General features: G+C 43.9%; 1 protein-coding gene across 5 annotated transcripts in view; it reads left to right on the top strand.

The window, feature by feature from the left end:
* HOOK3 (hook microtubule tethering protein 3) overlaps window positions 1-22,528 on the top strand; it is a 366,964-nt gene that overhangs the window by 101,146 nt on the left and 243,290 nt on the right. For all 5 annotated transcript variants that reach the window (XM_033916879.1, XM_033916887.1, XM_033916867.1 and 2 more), the window contains one exon: window positions 15,228-15,295. In XM_033916879.1, coding sequence (XP_033772770.1) covers window positions 15,228-15,295 — 68 coding nt within the window. The remainder of the gene's footprint in view (window positions 1-15,227; window positions 15,296-22,528) is intronic.

Below are 22,528 nucleotides of genomic sequence, written 5' to 3'. Positions count from 1 at the left end.
AATCCCAAGAAGCCACACCTTCCATGTAGTACAACACCAAAGAAATAGAAAGATACATTTCTTCCTATACTGTGCAAAGTATAAAGATCACACATGTCAGGGATGGTGTTAGGAGAAGGAGTGCAATTAGGGCAACTGCCTCCTGGCTAGAGAAAGCTCTAAGCCTACTGGAAGCTGAAAGATTGCATGGGCTAGTAGTGGGCTTTGGGGTCCCCTCCCAAATTTCTGCCCTAGGCTCTATGTCTAACACCAGCTCTGGCAGGATAAACATTTCAGTTCTCATATTTTCTAATCACAAAATAGAAAATAAAATTATTTTTTCTACCTTTTGTTTAATGGTCATCTTATTTTTTAAGTAATATTGGTCCCAGGCTCTGGTTTCTGCTTCTCTCTGTCTTCTCTTGTGTCTGTTTCCCTCTGCCTTCATCTAACTCACTCGCCAGGGTCTCTTGCTCATTTGATATTTCTTCTCTGTGCTCAACATCCATCTTCCATCTTTGTGTACCTATCTTTCCTTTCTCTGTGTCCCCTATACTTCCCTGTCCATCATCTCCCCTGTGTCCATCTCCCTGTATTTATCATTACTACTCTACATCCTGCATTACTCATCTCCCGTCTGTGTCCCTATTCTCTAGCACTTTCCCTCTGTGCCCTCCCATGTCTGGCATTGCCACACAGTCCATGTATTGATCCCCTGCAGTATCTCCCTTTGTGTCCCTATCCCTATTCTCCTCTCCATGCCCATTATTTTCCCCTCTGTTTCCGATATCTCTCTGTGTTTCTCCCTCTCTCTGCTGTGTGTTCAATATTTCATTTTCTCTTCCTTCACCCTCTTAGTATGGCATCTCTTTTCCCTTCTCTTCCCTTCAGCCTCTCCACAAACAGGTCCAACAACTCTCTACCTTCCCTCCAGCAGCCCCCCTTCCACAGGTGCAGCAACGTTCCCCCTTCTCTGCAGGTCCTATAGCTCTCTCCCTTCCCTTCAGTTCCAGCCCTCCCCTCCATAGGTCAAGCACATCTCTCTCATTACCTTCAGCTCTAGTCCCCTCCTATGCCCTTCCCTCCAACCCCAGCTCCCCTGCTGTGCCCTTTTCTCTAGCCCCAGCTCCCCCTCCTGTGCCCTTTCTTCAAGCTCCAGCTCCTCCTCCTGTGCCCCTTTTTTTGCCCCAACATCTGCTTTGCTGACGGCTCCAGCTCCCCTCCTTACGGGTCCAGTGGGTCTGGCCCCCTCTCCCTTGTGGGTCCGACAGGTCCAGCCAGCTTCTCTCCCTCCTTGCTGCTGGCATATACCTTGAAGGGCGAGCCGATCGATGGTGCTCACTGTTGCGGTCTTCCATCTTCCGGGCGCCTTCTTATGACACAACTTCCTCTTTTTGCAAAGACAGGAAGTTGCTCAAAGAGAGGAGCCCAGCAGAGGGAAGGCCACAACCATCAGTTGGCTTGCTTCTCCTTCAAGGTATGTACAAGCAGCAGGGAGGGAGGGAAGCCAACTGGAGCTGCCGGACTCGCAAGTGAGGTGGGGTGGGATGGAACCACCAGACCCACGAGCAAGGGTGTATGTGCAGGTTGGAGTCGCGAGGGGGGAAGGATGGGGCCATGAGCTGAGGAGCTGTGTTGGGGGGGGGGGGGTCCTCATGGGATCAAAGCGTTTTATCACTCCTGCGGAACATTACAAGTTTTTGTTCCTGCACTGGCAAAAAATATTTTTTGCTTGTTCCTGCGGTTGCCTCAGGTTGACTAAGAGAAATGAGCTCCATGTCATTCTCTAGTACTGGGCACCAAGGATGACGTCACCCATCTGTGAGAATATCTGCCTGCTGTCCCTGGATAACACCTGTTACAGGTAAGTGACTGTGCATTTCTGTATCCAGTTTTGATCAATGAATGTTTCCTGGCGTAACGCTTTCTATTTCCAGATGTACTTAATGCATTTACCTCTTGTTTTCCCTCATTTGCTGATGAATTATTTTATTTATTTATTTAAAAATTTATATACCGCATAAAAACTATGCGGTTTACAAAATTACATGCATACATATGTAAGAAATGCTAAACATGTTTTAACAAGACAAACACAAAAAGACATTAACTAACAGAGTGTTTGCTTCCTTCCCTTTTGGTACCAGTGCATTCTCACTTTATTCTTTCTACATAAGAACATAAGAATAGCCTTACTGGGTCAGAACAACGGTCCATTAGGCCCAGTAGCCCATTCTCATGATGGCCAATCCAGGTTACTAATACTGGCCAAAACCCAAAGAGTAGCAACATTCCATGCTACCCAGGGAAGCAGTGGCTTGCTTCATGTCTTTCTCAATAACAGACTATGGCCTTTTCCTCCAGGAAATTGTCCAAACCCTTTTTAAAACCAGCTATGCTATCTGCTCTTATCACAACCTCTAGCAAAGCGTTCCAGAGCTTAACTGTTCTCTGAGTGAAAAAATATTTCCTCCTATTGCTTTTAAAAGTATTTCCCTGTAACTTCAAGTGTCCCCTAGTCTTTGTAATTTTTGATGGAGTGAACAATCGATCCACTTGTACCCGTTCTACTCCACTTAGGATTTTGTAGGCTTCAATCATATCTCCCCTCAGCCATCTCTTTTTCCAAACTGAAGAGCCCTCACCTTTTTAGTTTTTCCTCATACACGAGGAGTATCATCCCCTTTCTTGGTTGCTTTTCTTTGAACTTTTTGTAGTGCTGCTATATCTTTCTTGAGATAAGGAGACCAGAATTAAGGGCCTCTTTTACGAAGCTGTTTAGCGTGGGCTGCTGCGGTAAGCCCATAGAAATTTAAAGGGCTTTGGGACTGTTGCTGTGCGGCTTTGTAAAAGATGGGGTAAATGCAATACTCCAGGTGAGGTCACACCATGGAACGATACAGAGATGATATAAAATTCTTAGTCTTAAGAACATAAGAACATAAGAAATGCCTCTGCTGGGTCAGACCCGAGGTCCATCGTGCCCAGCAGTCCGCTCACGCGGCGGCCCAACAGGTCCAGGACCTGTGCAGTAATCTTCTATCTATACCCCTCTATCCCCATTTCCAGTAGAAATTTGTCCAATCCTTTCTTGAACCCCAGTACCGTACTCTGCCTTATAACGTCCTCTGGAAGCGCATTCCAGGTGTCCACCACACGTTGGGTAAAGAAGAACTTCCTAGCATTTGTTTTGAATCTGTCCCCTTTCAACTTTTCCGAATGCCCTCTTGTTCTCTTATTTTTCGAAAGTTCGAAGAATCTGTCCCTCTCTACTCTCTCTATGCCCTTCATGATCTTATAAGTCTCTATCATATCCCCTCTAAGTCTCCTCTTCTCCAGGGAAAAGAGACCCAGCTTCTCCAATCTCTCAGAATATGACAGGTTTTCCATACCTATTATCAGACGTGTTGCTCTCCTTTGAACCCTCTCGACTAATGCCATATCCTTCTTAAGATACGGCGACCAATATTGGACGCAGTACTCCAAATGCGGGCGCACCATCGCCCGATACAACGGCAGGATAACTTCTTTCGTTCTGGCTGTAATACCCTTTTTGATTATACCAAGCATTCTATTCGCTCTCTTAGCAGCCGCTGCACACTGTACCGACGGCTTCATTGTCATGTCCACCATTACCCCCAAGTCCCTTTCCTGGGTACTCTTATTCAATAACATCCCTCCCATTGTATAGTTGTACCTCGAGTTTCTGCTCCCCACATGTAATACTTTACATTTTTCAATGTTGAACTTCATCTGCCATTTCGCCGCCCATTCTTCTAATTTGTTCAAGTCCCTTTGCAACTTTTCGCAGTCCTCTGTAGTCCGAGCTCCATTAAATAGTTTGGTGTCGTCCGCAAATTTTATTATCTCGCACTTCGTTCCTGTTTCTAGATCATTTATGAAGATATTAAATAGCAGCGGCCCGAGCACCGAGCCCTGCGGGACACCACTCGTGACCCTCCTTCAGTCGGAGTAGTGACCCTTCACTCCTACCCTTTGTTTTCTACCCTCCAACCAGTTTCTGATCCATCTATGAACGTCTCCTTCCACCCCATGGTTCTTCAGTTTCCGGAGTAGACGTTCATGGGGCACCTTGTCAAAGGCTTTTTGGAAATCTAGATATATGATGTCTATGGGGTCTCCTTTGTCCATCCGTTTGTTGATCCCTTCGAAGAAGTGCAATAAATTCGTTAGGCACGATCTTCCCTTGCAGAAACCATGCTGGCTGGTTATCAGAAGTTCATTTTTTTCAAAATGTTGATCGATGTTTTCTTTTATCAGTGCTTCTGCCATTTTCCCTGGAACCGAAGTCAGGCTCACCGGCCTGTAGTTTCCCGGGTCACCTCTTGATCCCTTTTTAAAGATGGGCGTAACGTTGGCTATCTTCCAATCTTCCGGGATCTCGCCTGTTTTCAGGGATAAGTTGCAAATTTGCTGCAGTAGTTCCGCTATCTCCTCCTTTAATTCCTTCAGAACCCTTGGATGTATGCCATCCGGACCCGGGGATTTGTCAGTTTTTAGTTTTTCTATCTGCCTACGAACGTCCTCAAGGCTCACTTCTATAGATGTTAATTTTTCTGCCTGACTTCCGTTGAAGAATTGCTCAGGTTCCGGTATGTTGGACGTGTTTTCGTTTGTAAATACAGACGAGAAGAACATGTTAAGTCTTTCTGCCACTACCTTCTCCTCCTTCACCACTCCCTTCCTGTCTCCGTCGTCCAGCGGTCCCACTTCCTCTCTAGCCGGCTGCTTCCCTTTAACATATCTGAAGAATGGTTTGAAATTTCTTGCTTCCCTGGCTAGCCTCTCTTCATACTCTCTTTTGGCTTTCCGAACCTCACGGTGACATTCTTTTTGATGCTTCTTGTGCTCTTTCCAGCTCCCCTCAGTTTTGTCCTTTTTCCATTTCTTGAATGATTTTTTCTTATTGCCTATCGCTTCCTTCACTGTTTTGGTTATCCACGCCGGGTCTTTTGTTCGATTCTTTTTACACCCCTTCCTGAATCTGGGGATATACAGATTTTGCGCCTCGCTCACCATGTCCCTGAAGAAGGACCAGGCATGATTTACCGTTAGCCATGTTTTGGAAGTGTTCCTAAGTTTCTTCCTTACCAATTCCCTCATTGCTTCGTAGTTTCCTTTCCTGAAGTTAAACGTTGTCGCAATGGATCTCTTGCCTTTTGACACTCCTACCTCAACCTTGAACTTGATCATATTATGATCGCTGTTTCCCAATGGTCTTGTTAACCATCCCTTTTTTAATAATTCCTAGCTTAGTACATCTTCCAGATTTACCAAGATAAATCATTTCTGGTTCAGGTAGATCTCTTAACACCGAAGCAAACAATTCAACAATTCATTCAATCTCTCTATTATGGCCTTATCCTCCCTGAGCACCCCTTTTGCTCCTTGATCCCACAGATTCCCTCATAAGTTTTCTGCTTCTGATGTACCTAAAAAAGTTGTATGAGTTTTTGCCTCTTTTGAAAGTTTCTCTTCATATTCTTTCTTAGCTTTCTTTATCAATGCTTTGCATCTAACTTGTCAGCGCTTGTGTCTCTTCTGATTTTCTTCATTCGGATCCTTTTCCATTCTTTAAAGGATATTTTTTTGGCTCTAATAGTCTCTTTCACTTTACCTTTTAACCATGCCGGTTCTCGTTTCCTCTTCTTTCCACCTTTGCCGATAAGTGGAATATATTTGGTCTGGGCTTCCATGATGGTATCTACTATAATAAAATGCTAAGCACGCATGCGCACTCTTACATGCGTGATCCGTGATCCATAGGTCCCTGGCCGGCAGAAGTGCGCATGCACGCTTAGATGTGTCAGTGACCGACAGAGAAATTGAAAAATGCTGGCCTCCCTGCTCTCCACCTCCTCAAGCGATTGAAGCGGCAGTCCTCCATCCAAGAAATATGGCCCTACTGGCCGAAATTTATTTTTAAGTTAAAAGCCGCCGTGGCTCCTCCTCCTCTCACGAGCCGTATCTGCATCAGAGCAGGATTCCGACGCAGGCAGGGATCGCGAGAGGAGCCACTGCGCCACCTTTAAACTTAAACATAAACTCTGGCAAAGGAATAAGGGAGCCGGCCGGGGGGGGTGGGGGTGGGGTGGCAAGGAACATGGAGGGTGAGGGAAATACTGCTGCACAAGAAAATGGAGGGGGAGTGAATGCTGCTTCGACTTCTGCACAAAAAAAGGTCTACATAACATAGAATGAATCAAAGTGAAAGGAGGAATGTAGAGTCAGGACAGGCCTTAACTGGTAAATATTCTATCTTTTTAAAATTAATTCGACATCCCAGCTCAATGTTAACTTGCAACGACAGGTTGTACACCAGCAGAAAAAGTGCGAGCAGTGGTCCAAGTTCTGTCTTCCACAGTTTGTGCGATCGTCGCTCACTGTTCATCAAGAAAATTGTTTCAAGGGACAGAAAGTTCTATAATTGGAACAGAGAGCCACGATCTGAGGTTCGGGAGGGGGTGTAAACTGAGGTGCGATGACAGGAGATAGGTTTTCATAGAAAGGGTGGAGGGGGCTAAAACAGCAATGAAGTTTAAAAGGGCATAAATAATAATAAAACCCTAGCCGCGCATGCGCACTCTGAACTGCGTGCTTCCATGATCTGTAGGTCTGTGGCCGCAGGAGTGTGCATGCGCGCTACTGGCAGCTAGCACGGACTTCCCTGCTCTCCAGCTCCTCCAGGCATCGAGCGGCAGTCCTTCATCCAGTCCACCGAAGGGCTCTTCTGTCTGCAAAAGCCTACTGAGGATCGCGACCGGCGGTAGCGAACCTCGCTGGCCGCTCTGCACCTCAGTAGCACGTTCCCTCTGGCGCACTGGATCGCGTCAGAAGGAACGTGCTACCGAGGTGCTTAGTGCTGCGAGGTTCGCTACAGCCGTCCGCGATTCTCAGTAGGCTTTTTTGATTGCAGATTGCTCTCTCTCTCTCTCTTTATTCGGGGCAGACCAGGAAGAGCAGGTAAAGGGTCGGGTACTCGGCTACCGGGCTGTAACCCAGGGTGGGCCCGGGGGACGGGTTGAGAGTGGCCACTCCCGCGCTATAGTTCGTATGACCCCACTCCTACCGGGAAGCGCTATATGGTGAGAGCCAGGCCGGGGACACCAAGGCGGGGTCCAAGTCCAGGCTGTGGTAGCCTCCGTAGTCGGGGTACTGGGCGGCACCGGGGTAGCTCTGCAGGGAGGGGTGGGGCGCACGGAGCCTGGGTACATGCCGACGTCTGTATGCTTCACCCCCTTATAAAAGGAAAGGGTGCGAGCGTTGGGGAGAGCTGGACAGAAGGGGGTGCTGCAGGCACCCTGGAAATGGGAGGGGGAGGAGAGGGCCCAGGGATCTGGGTGATAGGGGGAGAGAAAGTGGAGGGTGGTGTGGGCACCTGGGTGCAGGTGCTGCAGAAACCCGGGCAGAGGGTGCAGTTACTGCTGCACCGGGATAGCAGGCTCGTGTGAAGCAGCAAAGATGATCACTGGGAGCAGTACTGCTGAAGGAACTGAGAAGGGGGAAAGGGGCACTTCCAGTTGCAGCAAGTGGACTTTCTTTTTACAGCTGATACTACTGCTGCTCTGTCACTGAACTTGAAATGTTGTAAAAGGATGACACTGGATGTTGGAAAGAGGAAACAGAGACAAAGGGAGCCATGTTGGATGAGGGGGAAGGGATCGACAAATAAGTTGCTGATGGATGAGAGAAGAAATATATAGAGAAAGATAGGGTGATTCTTGATGGAGGGGAAGACAGAGACAGCAGCATGCTGGATGGGATAGCAGAGAGAGAGAGAAGATGGAATGATGCTGGATGGGGAGAAAAAGGTGGAAATAGGGAAGGTAAAAGGGGAAATAGGAGCCTGTATATGGGTAGGTAAAAGGAAGGGAGAGGGGTTACTGCTGGAAAGGGGGATCAGGGAAGGGGTACTACTGGAGAGGGGGGAAGTAAAAGGAAGGGAGAAGGGCTACTGCTGGACAGGGGGAGCAGGGAAAGGGTACTACTAGACAGGGGGGAGGTAAAAGGAAGGGAGAAGGGCTACTGCTGGACAGGGGGAGCAGGGAAGGGGTACTGCTGGACATAGGAGGTAAAAGGAAGGGAGAAGAAACAGAAAGAAAGACAGACAGACAGGGGGCCAGAGAGAGAGAGAGAGAGACAGAAAGAAAGAAAGGGGGCAGGGAGAAAGAAAGACAGACAGAAAGAAAGAAACGCCTCAGTGCCCCATTGTGCTAAAAGTCTACACATCTATTCTAGCACCCGTTAATGTAACGGGCTTAAACACTAGTGGTATAAATAAACGCAGAGGATCATTCGTTGATAATATTAAGTCAAGAGTGAAAAGATTTCTGTGGTAAAAGAGAGGTCTAGATGGAGAGCATAGCAAAAGGGCCTGGAGAGGGAGCAAACCCTCCACCCCTGAACCCCCCAGTCTGGACTTTAGGGGCCATCTTCAGGCGGAGGTCTCAGGTGCTGATGACCACTGGATTGCCAAAGAAGACAATACACACCACTTTGTAGAAGCATTTATTGATTGCCCACGAAGGCCTATGAGGATGTTATTGATGAATTGCAACCGTTTGCTTTAAGTATCTGTTTTACTGCACAGGAAGCCGCATGCTGGATAGGGGGAGCAGGTAAGGGGTGCTGCTGGACAGGGGGAGCAGTGAAGGGGTGCTGCTGGACAGGGGAGATGTAAAATGAAGGGGGAAGGGCTGCTGCTGGACAGGGGGAGCAGGGAAGGGGTGCTATTGGACATAGGGGAGGTAAAAGGAAGGGAGAAGGGCTACTGGACAGGGGGAGCAGGCAAGGGATGGTGGTGGTGGTGGACAGCCGAGGAAAGAGAGAAACAGAAAGAAAGAAAGACAGACAGACAGAAAGCGGCCAAGGAGAGAGAGAAAGACAGACAGACACACACATCTATTCTAGCACCCGTTAATGTAACGGGCTTAAAGACTAATTTTTAAATAACATGCACAACAGGTTTACATTCCTAACCTTTGCAACTGATCCTTTTAGCTTTTTTTTAACCATTTCCTTATTTTATCATAGTTGCCCTTTTGAAAATTAAATGCCTCTACATACTGGAATGCTTGTCCAAATATAATAATAGAGTTGGATTCTGGACATATACCTTTCATATTTCAGCATCTTTTGGAGGGCTATTTCCATTAGATCCATTCCTCCTTTGGTTTTTGGAATGTTGAGGTTTGGCATCCACTGATTCTTATAAATGACCTCACAGGTGTGAAGGTGTTCTCATTTGTATATCCAGTTTTTCAAGATTTTTAGAAGGCCAGTCTACTATTCAAAGCTGTATGAGAGTGCAGGAATTGTCAGCTCATTATTAACATCACAAAATAAGATTCAAGGCATTAAACTCTTTGGCTATAAATTTGTCTTTTATAATATCTATATTCTTTACTGATCTGTTCTCTCAGTGGTTTATACTTATCACTTCTTTCTGTATTCCTAGATATTTATATATACTTTCCTGTTCAAGTTCCTTTGTCTTAGTCATCAGTCAGAGGCTTGTTTGCAGTTTTGCTCAATTTTTCTCTAAGTAAAGTTGCCTTAGCACGTTTTTCCACGCAAAAAGTCATCTTAATGTTATTTGGAGAATCTTTTCACTAATTGGAATATTCTGCTAATTCTTGATCACTAGAACTGTAGAGTTGCAGGTTATCTATGAACTAAAAGTGTGATATAACTTCTGGATCATTGACATCTTTAGGAGTAATAAAGAATTAATAAAAGTACTCAATGGATTAAGTACCAAGCAAAAGTGGTAGCGGAGTATCTCTGAAATATGCCTTGCTGATCTTGATACATAGTAACATAGTAGATAATGGCAGATAGACCTGTAGGGTCCATCCAGTTTGCCCAAGATGTTAGGAATGGCAAACTATCCATCTGCATGTTGCAGGTGAAGTGTGAGTTGCAACATTTTCATGGTGAACAATAATGTATTTGATCAATTCAGGTTTAAATTTGTACAGTTCAATGCGATTTCAGCATTTTCGATGGCTGCAGCTAAAATAGGGAATAAGTTAAGGTATTGATCAATTTTGTAAACTGCTTAAAACTCACTTGTTCATGCAGGCTTTCTGTGATTATTGAATGTGGAACTGGAATGTGTTAGCACATGGTATGTTTGTATGTTGTGTACAAAATTTTATGTAATTTGTAATTCGCCTAAATTTTAGGTGAGAGATAAATTTTTTTAAATAAAATTTATTATCCAGGAATATGGGATGCTTTCAAAGCATTTCATATAGTCTGTCCTCCCATAACAGAGATTTCTGCTTTTCTTAGCACTGGCTGTAATAGCTTTATGTAGCATATGCCTTTTCTGTTTTATTGCCATGATCTGTTGATACTGTTGCATATTCTTTTGCCATCTATTGCAGTAAATAGCTTACACGCTCTGGGTCTGTAATTTTTGGGCTGTTACTTGGGTTTCCCTTTAGAAGAAAAAGTGTTCTACCTGTTATTAGCTTGTCTTACTAGAATGATAATTGGTTGAGCCTGAGACTGAATGGTCAAAAGAGTTGTTTTCGTATACACACAAAATTGAGTCATGCATATAAATAGGTAACGCCTTCTTATGGTGCTGAAGAGCTCTCTCAGGTCCCAATTCACTAAAGTTAATGATCATCGCTAAACTTGTTTTCACAGGTTTTCACAGGTTTAGCGACAATCGCAGCTAACCGACCTGATTCACAAAACGGCCCACCGCGTGTTTTTCCCCTCGATCACCCATTTTCTGATGTAGCCATGCAAATTTGTAAAACCTCATGCAAACTAGCCAAGCGATTGATTCACTAACTTTTGACCTGTACAGGTCATTGGTAAGGCCCCGCTTGGAGTATTGTGTTCAATTTTGGAGACCGTATCTGGCAAAGGATGTAAGAAGACTTGAGGCGGTCCAGAGGAGGGCGACGAAAATGATAGGAGGCTTGCGCCAGAAGACGTATGAGGAGAGACTGGAAGCCCTGAATATGTATACCCTAGAGGAAAGGAGAGACAGGGGAGATATGATTCAGACGTTCAAATACTTGAAGGGTATTAACGTAGAACAAAATCTTTTTCAGAGAAAGGAAAATGGTAAAACCAGAGGACATAATTTGAGGTTGAGGGGTGGTAGATTCAAAGGCAATGTTAGGAAATTCTACTTTACGGAGAGGGTGGTGGATGCCTGGAATGTGCTCCCGAGAGAGGTAGTGGAGAGTAAAACTGTGACTGAGTTCAAAGAAGCGTGGGATGAACACAAAGGATCTAGAATCAGAAAATAAGATTAAATATTGAACTAAGGCCAGTACTGGGCAGACTTGCACGGTCTGTGTCTGTATATGGCCGTTTGGTGGAGGATGGGCTGGGGAGGGCTTCAATGGCTGGGAGGGTGTAGATGGGCTAGAGTAAGTCTTAACAGAGATTTCGGCAGTTGGAACCCAAGCACAGTGCAGGGTAAAGCTTTGGATTCTTGCCCAGAAATAGCTAAGAAGAAAAAATTAAAAAATTTAAATTGAATCAGGTTGGGCAGACTGGATGGACCATTCGGGTCTTTATCTGCCGTCATCTACTATGTTACTATGTTACTATATTGGCTATTTTGCATGGGGTTTTACGATCCTAAAACCCGACTGCTGTAGACCTGTTAGTAACTGTGTTACTGGCAGGTCTGCTGGGTTAAAAAAAAAAAAAAAAAATTTATGGCACAGATATTTTGCGTGTATTACACATACAAAATATCTGTCATTAAAAAAAAAAAAAATCCTCCACTGCTGTCGGCTCTCCTCAACAACCCACCGACAATCGCATGCCCTCTCCCCCGACAATTGCTGCGACACCATATGCTCCCCCCATCCCCGTGCGAATATAGCAAGAAGAATGCCCATTCCCTCCTGTCACCAGGCGCTCCCCCCCCCCCCGTGCGAATATGGCAGGAGGGATACCATAGGCTGGGTTGTGTCGGCTCCCCCATACCCCTTATCACCTATAAGTCAGGATCAGGAGGAGTGCTCAGTCCCTCCTTCTCTGCCGGCCACCGTCAGCAGTGTGGGCCTTAGGCCCCTCCCCGGTGTCCATATAGGGGACAGCCATCCAGACGCCTGAGGCGTCTGAACCAATCAGGGACTTCCTTAGGGAGGAGCCTGAGGAAGTTCCTTATTGGCCATGATGCACCGGGGATGGGCCTAAGACCCGCATTGCATAGAGAGCGGCTGGCGGAGGAGCAGCAGGGACAGAGCACCCCTCCTGCACCTGACTTAAAGGTACGGGGGGAGGGGGGGACCCGACGTGATGGTATTTCAGGAAGTGCAGATCACGCTTTGGCAGATTAAAATCTTCTATTCTTAACAGAATTTCACAACACACAAAAATCACTTCTTTTTTTAAAAAAAAATTTGAGATTTCCTATTAAGAATAAAAGATTTTATCCTTCTGAAGTTTGATCTGCTCCTCTTGCACTCCTGCATAATATCTGAAGATCATCTGTCCTTTCTTGGTTACCATCATATATTTGATACTTTTACATCTCTCATTGCAGAGAGATCAGGCCACATACATCCTGGATGATCAGAATCAAATAGACAAGTTCAACAGAGCTTGTCAGCCCATAAGTGGTCTCTGAACCTTCAGTTCTTGCTGAATATTGTTTGAACCAGGAGAAGGAATGCACTGGCCATGAATAAGGAATGTTTTTGGCCATTATGTGAAAAAATAAAAATTCTCAAACATGTAACTTTTTCAGACTACTTATGGACCTATGACATGAAAAATCAGCCATTCTCAACATGTTGGATTTACTACTTGTCACCTTTTCTCAGAGATGGTCACAAATATATATATAAAAAAGAGCAAAAGCTGGCAATTCCTGTTCCACTGTGCCAGAAAATGTTCATAGGATTCCATTCCTCTAAGGTTTCTCAACATATCATCTTCCATCTTACCTCTCACATGATATTTGCAGTAAAACCCATGTGCCTCTGGGACCTTTCCTCCTACCACACAAACTACAGAACCTTGGTTTTACTGTCAGTATTGGGGGTTGGTGTTCAGGACATATTTTATGCATTAAGGAGGAGCACTGGTTGAGGCTAGCAAATTGCACAACTTTTACTTTTTCCTGGAAAGGATGATGAGAGTGTGTGGGAGTTGTACAGCTCTTGTATAATATTTGCTTGCATGTAGAAGGAAGAGGAGATCTGAATGGCCAGTTTAGACTTATTGTCTGACCATATTTAACTGTTTATTACTACATATTGTGTTAGCTAAATAAGTTATGAAATTTTGTGTTGACATTGATTTAGGGCCTCTTATACTAAGCTGTGTTAGGTGCGAATGTGTGCCTAACGCAGCTTAAAATGATGTACAATGGGATTCATTTGGGTGTCTTGCATTAAGTGCCAAATGTGCATGTGCTAAAAACGTATATTCACTTTTTTTGAGGGGGTGTGTGGGAACATTAAGGAGAGTAGGCATTTCTGCACTAATAGCTGAAGGGTACTGAAGGGAATAGACTTGGTAGATAAGGACAGCTTGCTCGCCCTCTCCAAGGTAGAGAAAACGAGAAGGCACTCTCTAAAATTGAAATAGGATAGATTCCGTACAAACGTACGGAAGTTCTTTTTCACCCCGAGAGTGGTAGAAAACTGGAACACTCTTTCAGAGTCTGTCATAGGGGAAAACATCCTCCAGAGATTCAAGACAAAGTTAGACAAGTTTATGCTGAATCAGAACGTACGCAGGTAGGGCTAGTCTTAGTTAGGGCGCTGGTCTTTGACCAGAGGGCCGCCGTGTGAGCGGACTGCTGAGCACGATGGACCACCGGTCAGACCCAGCAGCGGCAATTCTTATGTTCACAATTATGTACATTACCGTATGCTAGCTGATTAGTATAGGAATAGTGCATGAGCTCTTACCGCCTATAAAAAGCTTCTTCAGGTGATCGAACAAGTGCTGCAAAATATTCATACGTCCATATTTTTCTTGATGCTTTCACATTTCACACCACCCTGCATGTAAAAACAGGGCCTGCAGGGCAGTGTGGAATGTAAAAGCACCAAGAAAAAGAAAATGGGCATATAAATATTTTGGAGTACTTGCTCAATTCTCTGAAAAAGCATTTTGTGAAACAGAGAGCCCTATTAGGAAAATGTATTGGAGATACTGGTAAGTGCTTTGTGTTCTTGTATAGCCACATCAAGGATTTTTATGTAGGATAATTTGCAAATTATAAAGAGTGGTGAGCATAGAGAAAAAGTGGGAGGTTTTTTTGACCAATGGTTCTAAATTGTGCCCCTATAGATGCCATTTTGAATCATCTCATAGTCATAATTGGAACACTCTACAAGTGTGCTGGGAGGTCTTTTTCTCTGTACACAAAATTATTGGAGTTCATTGGCTTGTTAAAGTGAAATATACATTTTCCTATAGACACTTAGTGGTATGGTGACATAAGAGAATAGTGGAAGAGTAAGTCTCAGAAGCCAACTTTTTTCCTACTTTGCTTTCTCTGTAGTTCTATTATCATGTCAGAATTTGGAGCTAGATGTGCTGGACACTTCAGCTTTTCAGCTACTGACCTAGTGATAGAGCTGCTGCCTCAACACCCTGGGGTTGTGGGCAAGTTACTTAATCCTTCATTGCCCCAGATACAAAATAAATACCTGTATATATGTAAACCACTGTGATTGTGAAACCATAAAAAGGTGGTATACAAATCCCATCCCCTTCCCCTCCCAGTTTTAGAATATAGATATTGCATTTTGATATTTTTGCTTGCTGTCCTAACTTTGACCCTCCTACTTGGAATGTGTGGAATGCTTTTCCGAGAGAGGTGGTGGAGAAGAAAATGGTGACAGAGTTCAAACAAGCATAAGATGAACACAGAGGATCTCTAATCAGAAAATAATGGGTATACATTGAAGGAACTAAGGCCAGTATTGGGCAGGCTTGCACAGCCTGTGTCCCCTATATGGACATTCAGTTGAGGATGGGCTGGGGAGGGTTTCAATGGCTGGGATGGTTAAGATGGGCTGGAGTGAGCTTTGATGGAGACTCCAGTAGATGGAACCTAAGCACACTGGGCAGGGCTTTGGGTTTTTGGTCCAGAAATATCTAAGAAAAAGGACCATTTAAAACTAAATTAATTTATGGAGCATGTATGGTTGGGCAGACTGGATGGACCATTTGGGTCTTTATCTGCCATCATTTACTATGTTGCTATGCTTACTTGTTTGTAGAATATATTCAGACGATCATGATGATGGAGGAGTCTGTCCAGCACGTTGTAATGACAGCCATCCAAGAGGTATGTCTGACTACACTTGTAAAACAATTTTACAGTATACTGTAGATAGTGAAGGAATCTACTAAAGAATAAATTATTTTTTAAAAGTAAAATAAATTGATTGTAGTGGATTCATGGGCTTTTTGCTTAGTGAATTAATTTTTATCCTAGGACAAGCAGGCAGCATATTCCCACATGTAAGTGATGTCATCCACTTAGCTTGATACAGACAGTGGTAAAAGTGTAATGCCATGTTAAGTTTTTAGAAACTTCGCAACTGCCTGCACTGCGCATGTGCGAGTGCCTTCCTGCCTGATGCCAGCTTGTGGTTCCTCAGTTCTTTGTTTTCCACAGAGCGAAGAAGTGCTTTTTTCTAGACTCTGTCCAGTACGATTGTTGCCTTCCCGTCAACGTCTCTCTTCTCTTGTTTTTTGCCAAGTTCTTTTCATTCTCTCATTTAATATTGGTTTTAAAAAAAATTTCTAATAATTTTGTTCTTTTTCTTCATTTTGTATGGTTGGGCCTTCATTCCTCTATTTTTCTCCCTCGGTGAGCTTTTCTTTTTCTGTCTTTTTCTGAGTTTAACCTGGCTGCTGAGATTTTCCTGTCCATGTCAAAACCATCGAGTGGGTTTAAGAAATGCTGTCAGTGTCAGTGCCCTTTTCTATCACTGACCCACATAGTTGGTATTTGCAGTGTTTGGGCCCTGAACATCGGGTAGACTCTGTGCGCATTGTTCCACACTGCAGAAACGCTTGTTGAAATCTCAACGCATCCAACAAGAGAAGATTTTTGGCTCGGCCATGGACTCTGAGGGTCATTCCGAGCCTTTGGCACTGGCGATACCGACATCGACATCAGAAGTTATCCCAGCATCAGGGAAACCTGCTTAGAAGCCATCCTCTTCCCAGCAAGTGTTGCAGGCCTCTACAGCATTGAGTCCTTCAATGCAGGCCGAGCATCAACGCCAACACTTTCCTTCAGTGCAGGCTGTGTCTCCTTTAGGGCGTGCATCCTCTTTGAGTTCACCCACTGTTCTACACCCTACCACACCAATGGTACCGGTTATTGACCAAAGGGTACCTAGGTGCAAATTTTCAAGGAACAACTCAATGAGTTTTTCTGGAGGGAGATCGGTGATATATTCAACTTGCTCTCAACACCGGTGCTTGCATTGACTTCCTTGGTACCAGCCCAGCCTAAGCATAGCATTTCAAGACCTCAGGATACCGATTCCAGGTCTACATTGGCATGCTCCTCTGCTTCCTATCGACGCTTCTCCAGTAGACATCGACTCTCTCCTTCGAGGCACTGTTTCTCCTCTTCGAGGCATTGTCGTTCTGGATTGAAATCTCAAAGATCACCATTGAAGCACCAAGGTTTACAATATTGTTACTCTCACTCCTATTCTTCCAGGTATAGAAGATCTTCACACCATTCCTCTTCATCCTCCTCACCGGATCGGTACCAACATCGAGGAAGTCCTTCTCACTGTTTCCATAGGTCACCTGAACCTTATGACTCTGATCTTTCTCGTGGCTACTCTGATTCTGAATGTGAGCCTACTTTATCAGCTCTTAAATCTTATGGCCTGCCTTCATATCCATCTCCACCTCCTAGAAGAAAGTCTCCACCTGAAGGATTTTCCTTCACTAAATATATTAGACAGTTGGGAAAGGCTCTCCCTGTCAAGTTAGAGGCTGACATTGAAACCAGAGCTGAACTACTGGATGCTTTGGATTTCGATGAATTACCTAAAGAGCTGCTTAAGTTTCCCTTACATGGTCTCCTCAAAAACGCCCTCGTAAAAAATTGGGAGACTCCTTTTTCTGTTGCTATAGCTCTACAAAAAATTGATTCTCTCTATAGAATAATATCTTGTCCAGGGTTTGACAAGCCACAACTCCAACATCAGTCCTTGCTAGTAGAATCAACCCTTAAAAAAATCCAACAGCTCCAGGATTTATGCCTCAGCACCACCAAGACGGGAGGAGAGGACTATAGATAAATTTGGTCATCACCTTTATCAAAATTCTATGTTGGCCAACAGAGTTCAAGTTTAAGTTTATTTAAGTTTTGTTATCCCGCCTTTTCAAAGTTTCAAAGTGGTTAACATTCATACTACATTTGAGTAGGGTAAAGACAATTAAGACAGAATAATAAAATGACATCAAATATTAAAATAACATCAAAGTTAAAAAAAAAAACAACCAGCAACAACAACAAAACTAAACTTTAAAAACAGACGACTGTACTGGCACAAAAAGGAGGGGGAAGAACTATAATATTTTTGAAAGGAAAGAACAAAAATGGAAAAAACAAAAGGTAGGGTGTACACTGCAGTTTTTTCTTGAGCATAAAGGCTGGTCAGAAGAAAATTCTACTATTTGATTAAAAGAGAACATCCTTAAAAGGATGGTTGCACTGCAAAAGCATCTTCAAAAAGCATAGTTTTAAAGCTGGATTTAAATTATAACTTCTACATGTCCTTTTACCTTAAACATCTAACACGGCACTTGTCTGAGTTTGAACAGCATCTTCCCTCAGATTTTGAGGATTTTCAGAACACAGTTCACAATATCCTAAAAACCAGAAAGTATATGGAAAGAACTGGGTTTGATGCATTTGAGCTAACACTTAAAGCTTTGCCTATGTTTGTGGCTATGCGGCAACTTGCTTGGCTGAGAGTTTCCGACATGGACATTTAATCTCCAAGAATGCTTAGCTAACATCCCGTGTCTGGGTGAAGAACTCTTTGATGACCAGATAGAGAAAACTACTCAAAAGCTTACTCAGAATGAGCAAAACTGGAACTCTAAACAGATTTAAAGCTAAGAGTCAACAGTCTAAGCCTGCTGAAAAATCTACTTATTCCTACAAAAGGAAGTATCTAGCATCCTCTTCTTCTAAACCTCCCTCAAAAGTCTCAGCCTACAGCTCCACAAAAAACAACTCAGTCCTTTTCTCATGCTTTTAGAGAGCATGACCAAAATCCTTCCTCTTCAACCTCTTCCCCGACCTATCAGAGATCGTCTGCAATTGTTTAATCAGCATTGGACTCTCATCACAATAGACTCTTGGGTCCTCAAAGTCACCATGGAGGAGTATTTGCTCAATTCTGCAACCACTCCTCCAAGCAGCTCTCCAAGAGTCTTCTTTCACACCTCAGCAGACTCCCCCCTCCCACACACCCTTGTTCAGCTGAGAGGAGAGGAGGAAAAAAGGCAAGTTAAATAGCAAACCGAGTAGAGGAGGGAGGCAGAGACAAGCAGATAGTTATGGGCAGCGGCGAGAGTAAGCTCCACCCACCCCCACCGTGTCGACAGGGTCATCAGCCGAACTCCCCCTTAAAAGGGGAGGAGCCAACGGCACATGCGGCGATCAGTATCGGGAGAGGAGAGTAGAGGCAGCTGAGAGGAGAGGAAGAAAAGGAGGAGAAAAGGCAAGCTAAATAGCAAACCAACGAGTAGAGGAAGGAGGCAGAAACAAGCAGATAGTTAGGGGCAGCGGCGAGAGTAATTTCTGCCCACCCCCACCGCGTCGACAGCGTCATCAGCCAAACTCCCTCTTCAAAGGGGAGGAGCCAGTGGCGCACGGCGAAGGCGAGGGGCAAAGGCGCTTGCTTTAGCGAGAGCGCCTTTGCGAAGGGCCTCAAGAAGGGCCAAATCAACACACCAGAAGACACCAGAAAAGGACAGCAAGTAAAGACGCGGCAGACACAAAAGAAGCACACACAAGTAAAGGTAAGGTAGGGACAGCACACTAAAGAAAAAGACAGCAAGGCAGAGAGAGAGAGGACACCAGCAGCAGGCAGAGAGAGAGAGAGGACACAAAGCAGTCACAGAGGGCACTTACAGGTCACACGTAATCTTAACTGTTATCTTAAAGCAGGAACGACAATGGAAGCAGAGGGAAACAAGAAGATGAGCTTCAGTGTTCTGCACAGACTGTCAAATATATGACTACCTCCCCTCGGGGAGACAGTCATATGTATGCGGTCGGTGTCAGGAGCTGAAAAGCTTGAAGAAGGAAGTCGAGCCACTAGAGGACAAGATAAGGAACTAGAAGGACTTTATACCACGGAGGACCCAATCAGGACAGCTGAAGACTTCATGAGTGAGAGACATATTGAGGAGGAAGTCAGAGAACTCGAGAAATTCATTGAGGAAGCATACAGGAGGAAGGTGGAAAAGAACAAACTTCAGATGAAAGATGAAGTTACACCAACATGGAAGGGAGAACAAGAAGCAGATGACCTCAAAGAAGACACCCACAGAGGAATACCGCACGAGGAGAAATTGGCTAGTCGATGCCCTGAGGAAGAAAGAGCGAAGCACACCAAGGACATTGACCTGAGACTGAAGCGAAAATTGAAGAAGGGAAAGTTAGCGATCCTAGTGGGAGACTCGATCCTGAGGCATATGGACAGCCACATAGCAGGAGGGAGAGAAGATTGACTGGTGACCTGCCTCCCAGAAGCGAGAACCAAGGACATCGTGGACAAAATTGGAAAGATCCTGGAAGGAGCAGAGACGGAAGAGACCACAGTAATGATCCACATCGGGACGAATGATGTCAGCAGGAGAGACTACAGAAGAAGCACACTGATAGAACAGTTCAAGATTCTGTGAAGGAAGCTGAAGCATATCGAGCATATCGAAGCTGAAGATGAGCTATCCAAAAGATAGCATTCTCAGAGATCCTACCGGTACTGAGGGCAGATGTGAAAAGACAGGAGGAACTAAAATCAATAAATGCGTGGATGAGGAAATGGTGTGAGGAAGAAGGATTCCACTTCGTGAGGAACTGGACAACATTCTAGGGCAAGAGCAAGCTCTACAGGAGAGATGGACTTCACCTGAGCGCGGCGGGAACTAGACATCTAGCAAACAACGTCAAGAGAGGAATAGAATAGACTTTAAACTAAAAGGAAGGAGAAAGCTGACAGTCGACCAAGTGTTGACGATTCAGAAGAAGGTATCCCGTGAAGATACTAAGGGGAAAAAAGGCTGAGAAGAAACAAGGGACAAATTACACAGGAGTCGACTAACCCAGAAGAAGAGGTTAGAAAGATTGTAGCAAAAGAGAAGAAACTAAAGACTGAAGCACAGGGAAAGGAAATGAAGACAACAAAATACCAGGATCTAAATTGCATATATACTAATGCAAGGAGCCTAAGAAACAAAATGGGGGAATTAGAAGCCATGGCCAATGCAGTGGACATAGACATCATTGGAATCTCTGAAACATGGTGGAATGAGGAAAGCAAATGGGATACAGTACTGCCGGGGTACAAGCTCTATCGCCAGGATAGGTCAGGACAGAAAGGAGGTGGAATAGCCCTATACATAAAAGAAAGCATACAATCGACAAAAATGGACACAGCAGAGACAACCAACAAGCTGGAATCGCTATGGGTTGAAATACCGGGAAGGAAAGGGCCTGAAATAAAAATGGGCCTATATTATCGTCCACCCGGGCAAACCGGAGATATTGATGAAGAAATGGAAGCCAAGATGAAGCGAGAATGCAAAAGCGGTAACACAGTCATTATGGGAGGCTTCAACTACCCTGGGATAGACTGGAGTCTTGGAAGCTCAAGATGCGCTAGGGAGACAGAATTCCTGGAGGCTACACAAGATTGCTTCATGGAGCAGCTTGTTAGAAAACCAACGAGAGGAAATGCCACTCTGGATCTAATCCTAAATGGGTTAAGAGGACCTGCAAAGGAAGTGGAAGTAGTGGAACTGGTGGGAAACAGCGATCATAATATGATCAAGTTCAAGGTTGAGGTAGGAATACCGAAAGGAAAGAGAACCATAGCGACAACTTTTAACTTCAGGAAAGGAAACTACGAAGCAATGAGGGAAATGGTAAGGAAGAAACTTAGGAACACTTCCAAAAAATGGCAAACGGTAGAACATGCCTGGTCTTTTTTCAGGGACACGGTGAATGAGGTGCAAAATCTGTATATCCCCAGATTCAGAAAGGGGTGCAAAAAAAGTCGAACAAAAGACCCGGCATGGATAACTGAAGGATAGTGAAGGAAGCTATAGGCAATAATAAAAATTCATTCAGGAAATGGAAATAGGACAAAACTGAGGGGAACTGGAAAGAGCACAGGAAGTATCAAAAAGAATGTCACCGTGTGGTTCGAAAAGCCAAAAGAGAGTATGAAGAGAGGCTAGCCAGGGAAGCATGAAATTTCAAACCATTTTTTAGATATGTTAAAGGGAAGCAGCCGGCTAGGGAGGAGGTGGGACCGCTGGACGATGGAGACAGGAAGGGAATGGTGAAGGAGGAGAAAGAAGTCGCGGAAAGACTTAACATGTTCTTTTCGTCTGTATTTACAAACGAAGATACAACCAACATACCGGAACCTGAGCAATTCTTCAATGGAAATCAAGCAGAAAAATTAACTTCCATGAAAGTTCAAGTTCACTTTATTTTTGATGAATCGCCTATTTAAAACATTCTAAGCGATGTACAGTTAAAAACAGATTATAAGGGAACACATAGTCATATTAGTAGTACATTAATAACAGCTAAATAAATATTTGTTAAATAATTACATAAAACAGAAAAGATCCCTATATATATTGTTAAAAACAAACATGAAAAGAGGGAAAGGGGGGAAAAAGTTACAAATTTTTTTCTCTTGATGGAGGAAAATAACATAAATTAGGGAAAAAAACAAAGGGAGGGGAAGAAGAAAAAGAAGAGGAAAGAAGGAAAAAAGATATTAATTAATCAATAAAAGCATCGTTGAATAAAAAAGTTTTTAAAAGTCTTTTAAAAGAGACAAGATCTCTATCCTTTCTAATAAAAAGAGGCAGAGTGTTCCAGAGTTGGGGAGCTAAAACTGAGAACATATCGTTTCTCCTTGTTCCCACAATTTTTAAGGAAGGGACTAATAATAATTCTTGTTGTGACGAGCGAAGAGATCGATTTCTTATGTTCTTATGAATGATATGGAATAATCATCCTAGATATAAATTGAGGGGTGTTATATAATAAGACCTTAAAGACTAGAAATGCTATTTTAAACGTTATTCGATGATTAATAGGTAGCCAGTGTGATTTAATAAGTAGGGGTGTTACGTGGTCGTATTTTTTTGCTTTATGTATAAGTTTTATGGCAGTATTTTGGATTATTTGGAGTCTTTTCTTTTCTTTTTGAGAAATATTATATAATAAAGAATTACAGTAGTCTAATTTGGAAATAATCATAGAATGAACAAGGATATTAACAGA

Source organism: Geotrypetes seraphini, chromosome 1 (genome assembly GCF_902459505.1).
Source record: "Geotrypetes seraphini chromosome 1, aGeoSer1.1, whole genome shotgun sequence".
NCBI lineage: Eukaryota > Metazoa > Chordata > Amphibia > Gymnophiona > Dermophiidae > Geotrypetes > Geotrypetes seraphini.
Note: the sequence above shows the minus strand (reverse complement) of the source record. Positions and strands in the feature narration are given on the sequence as shown.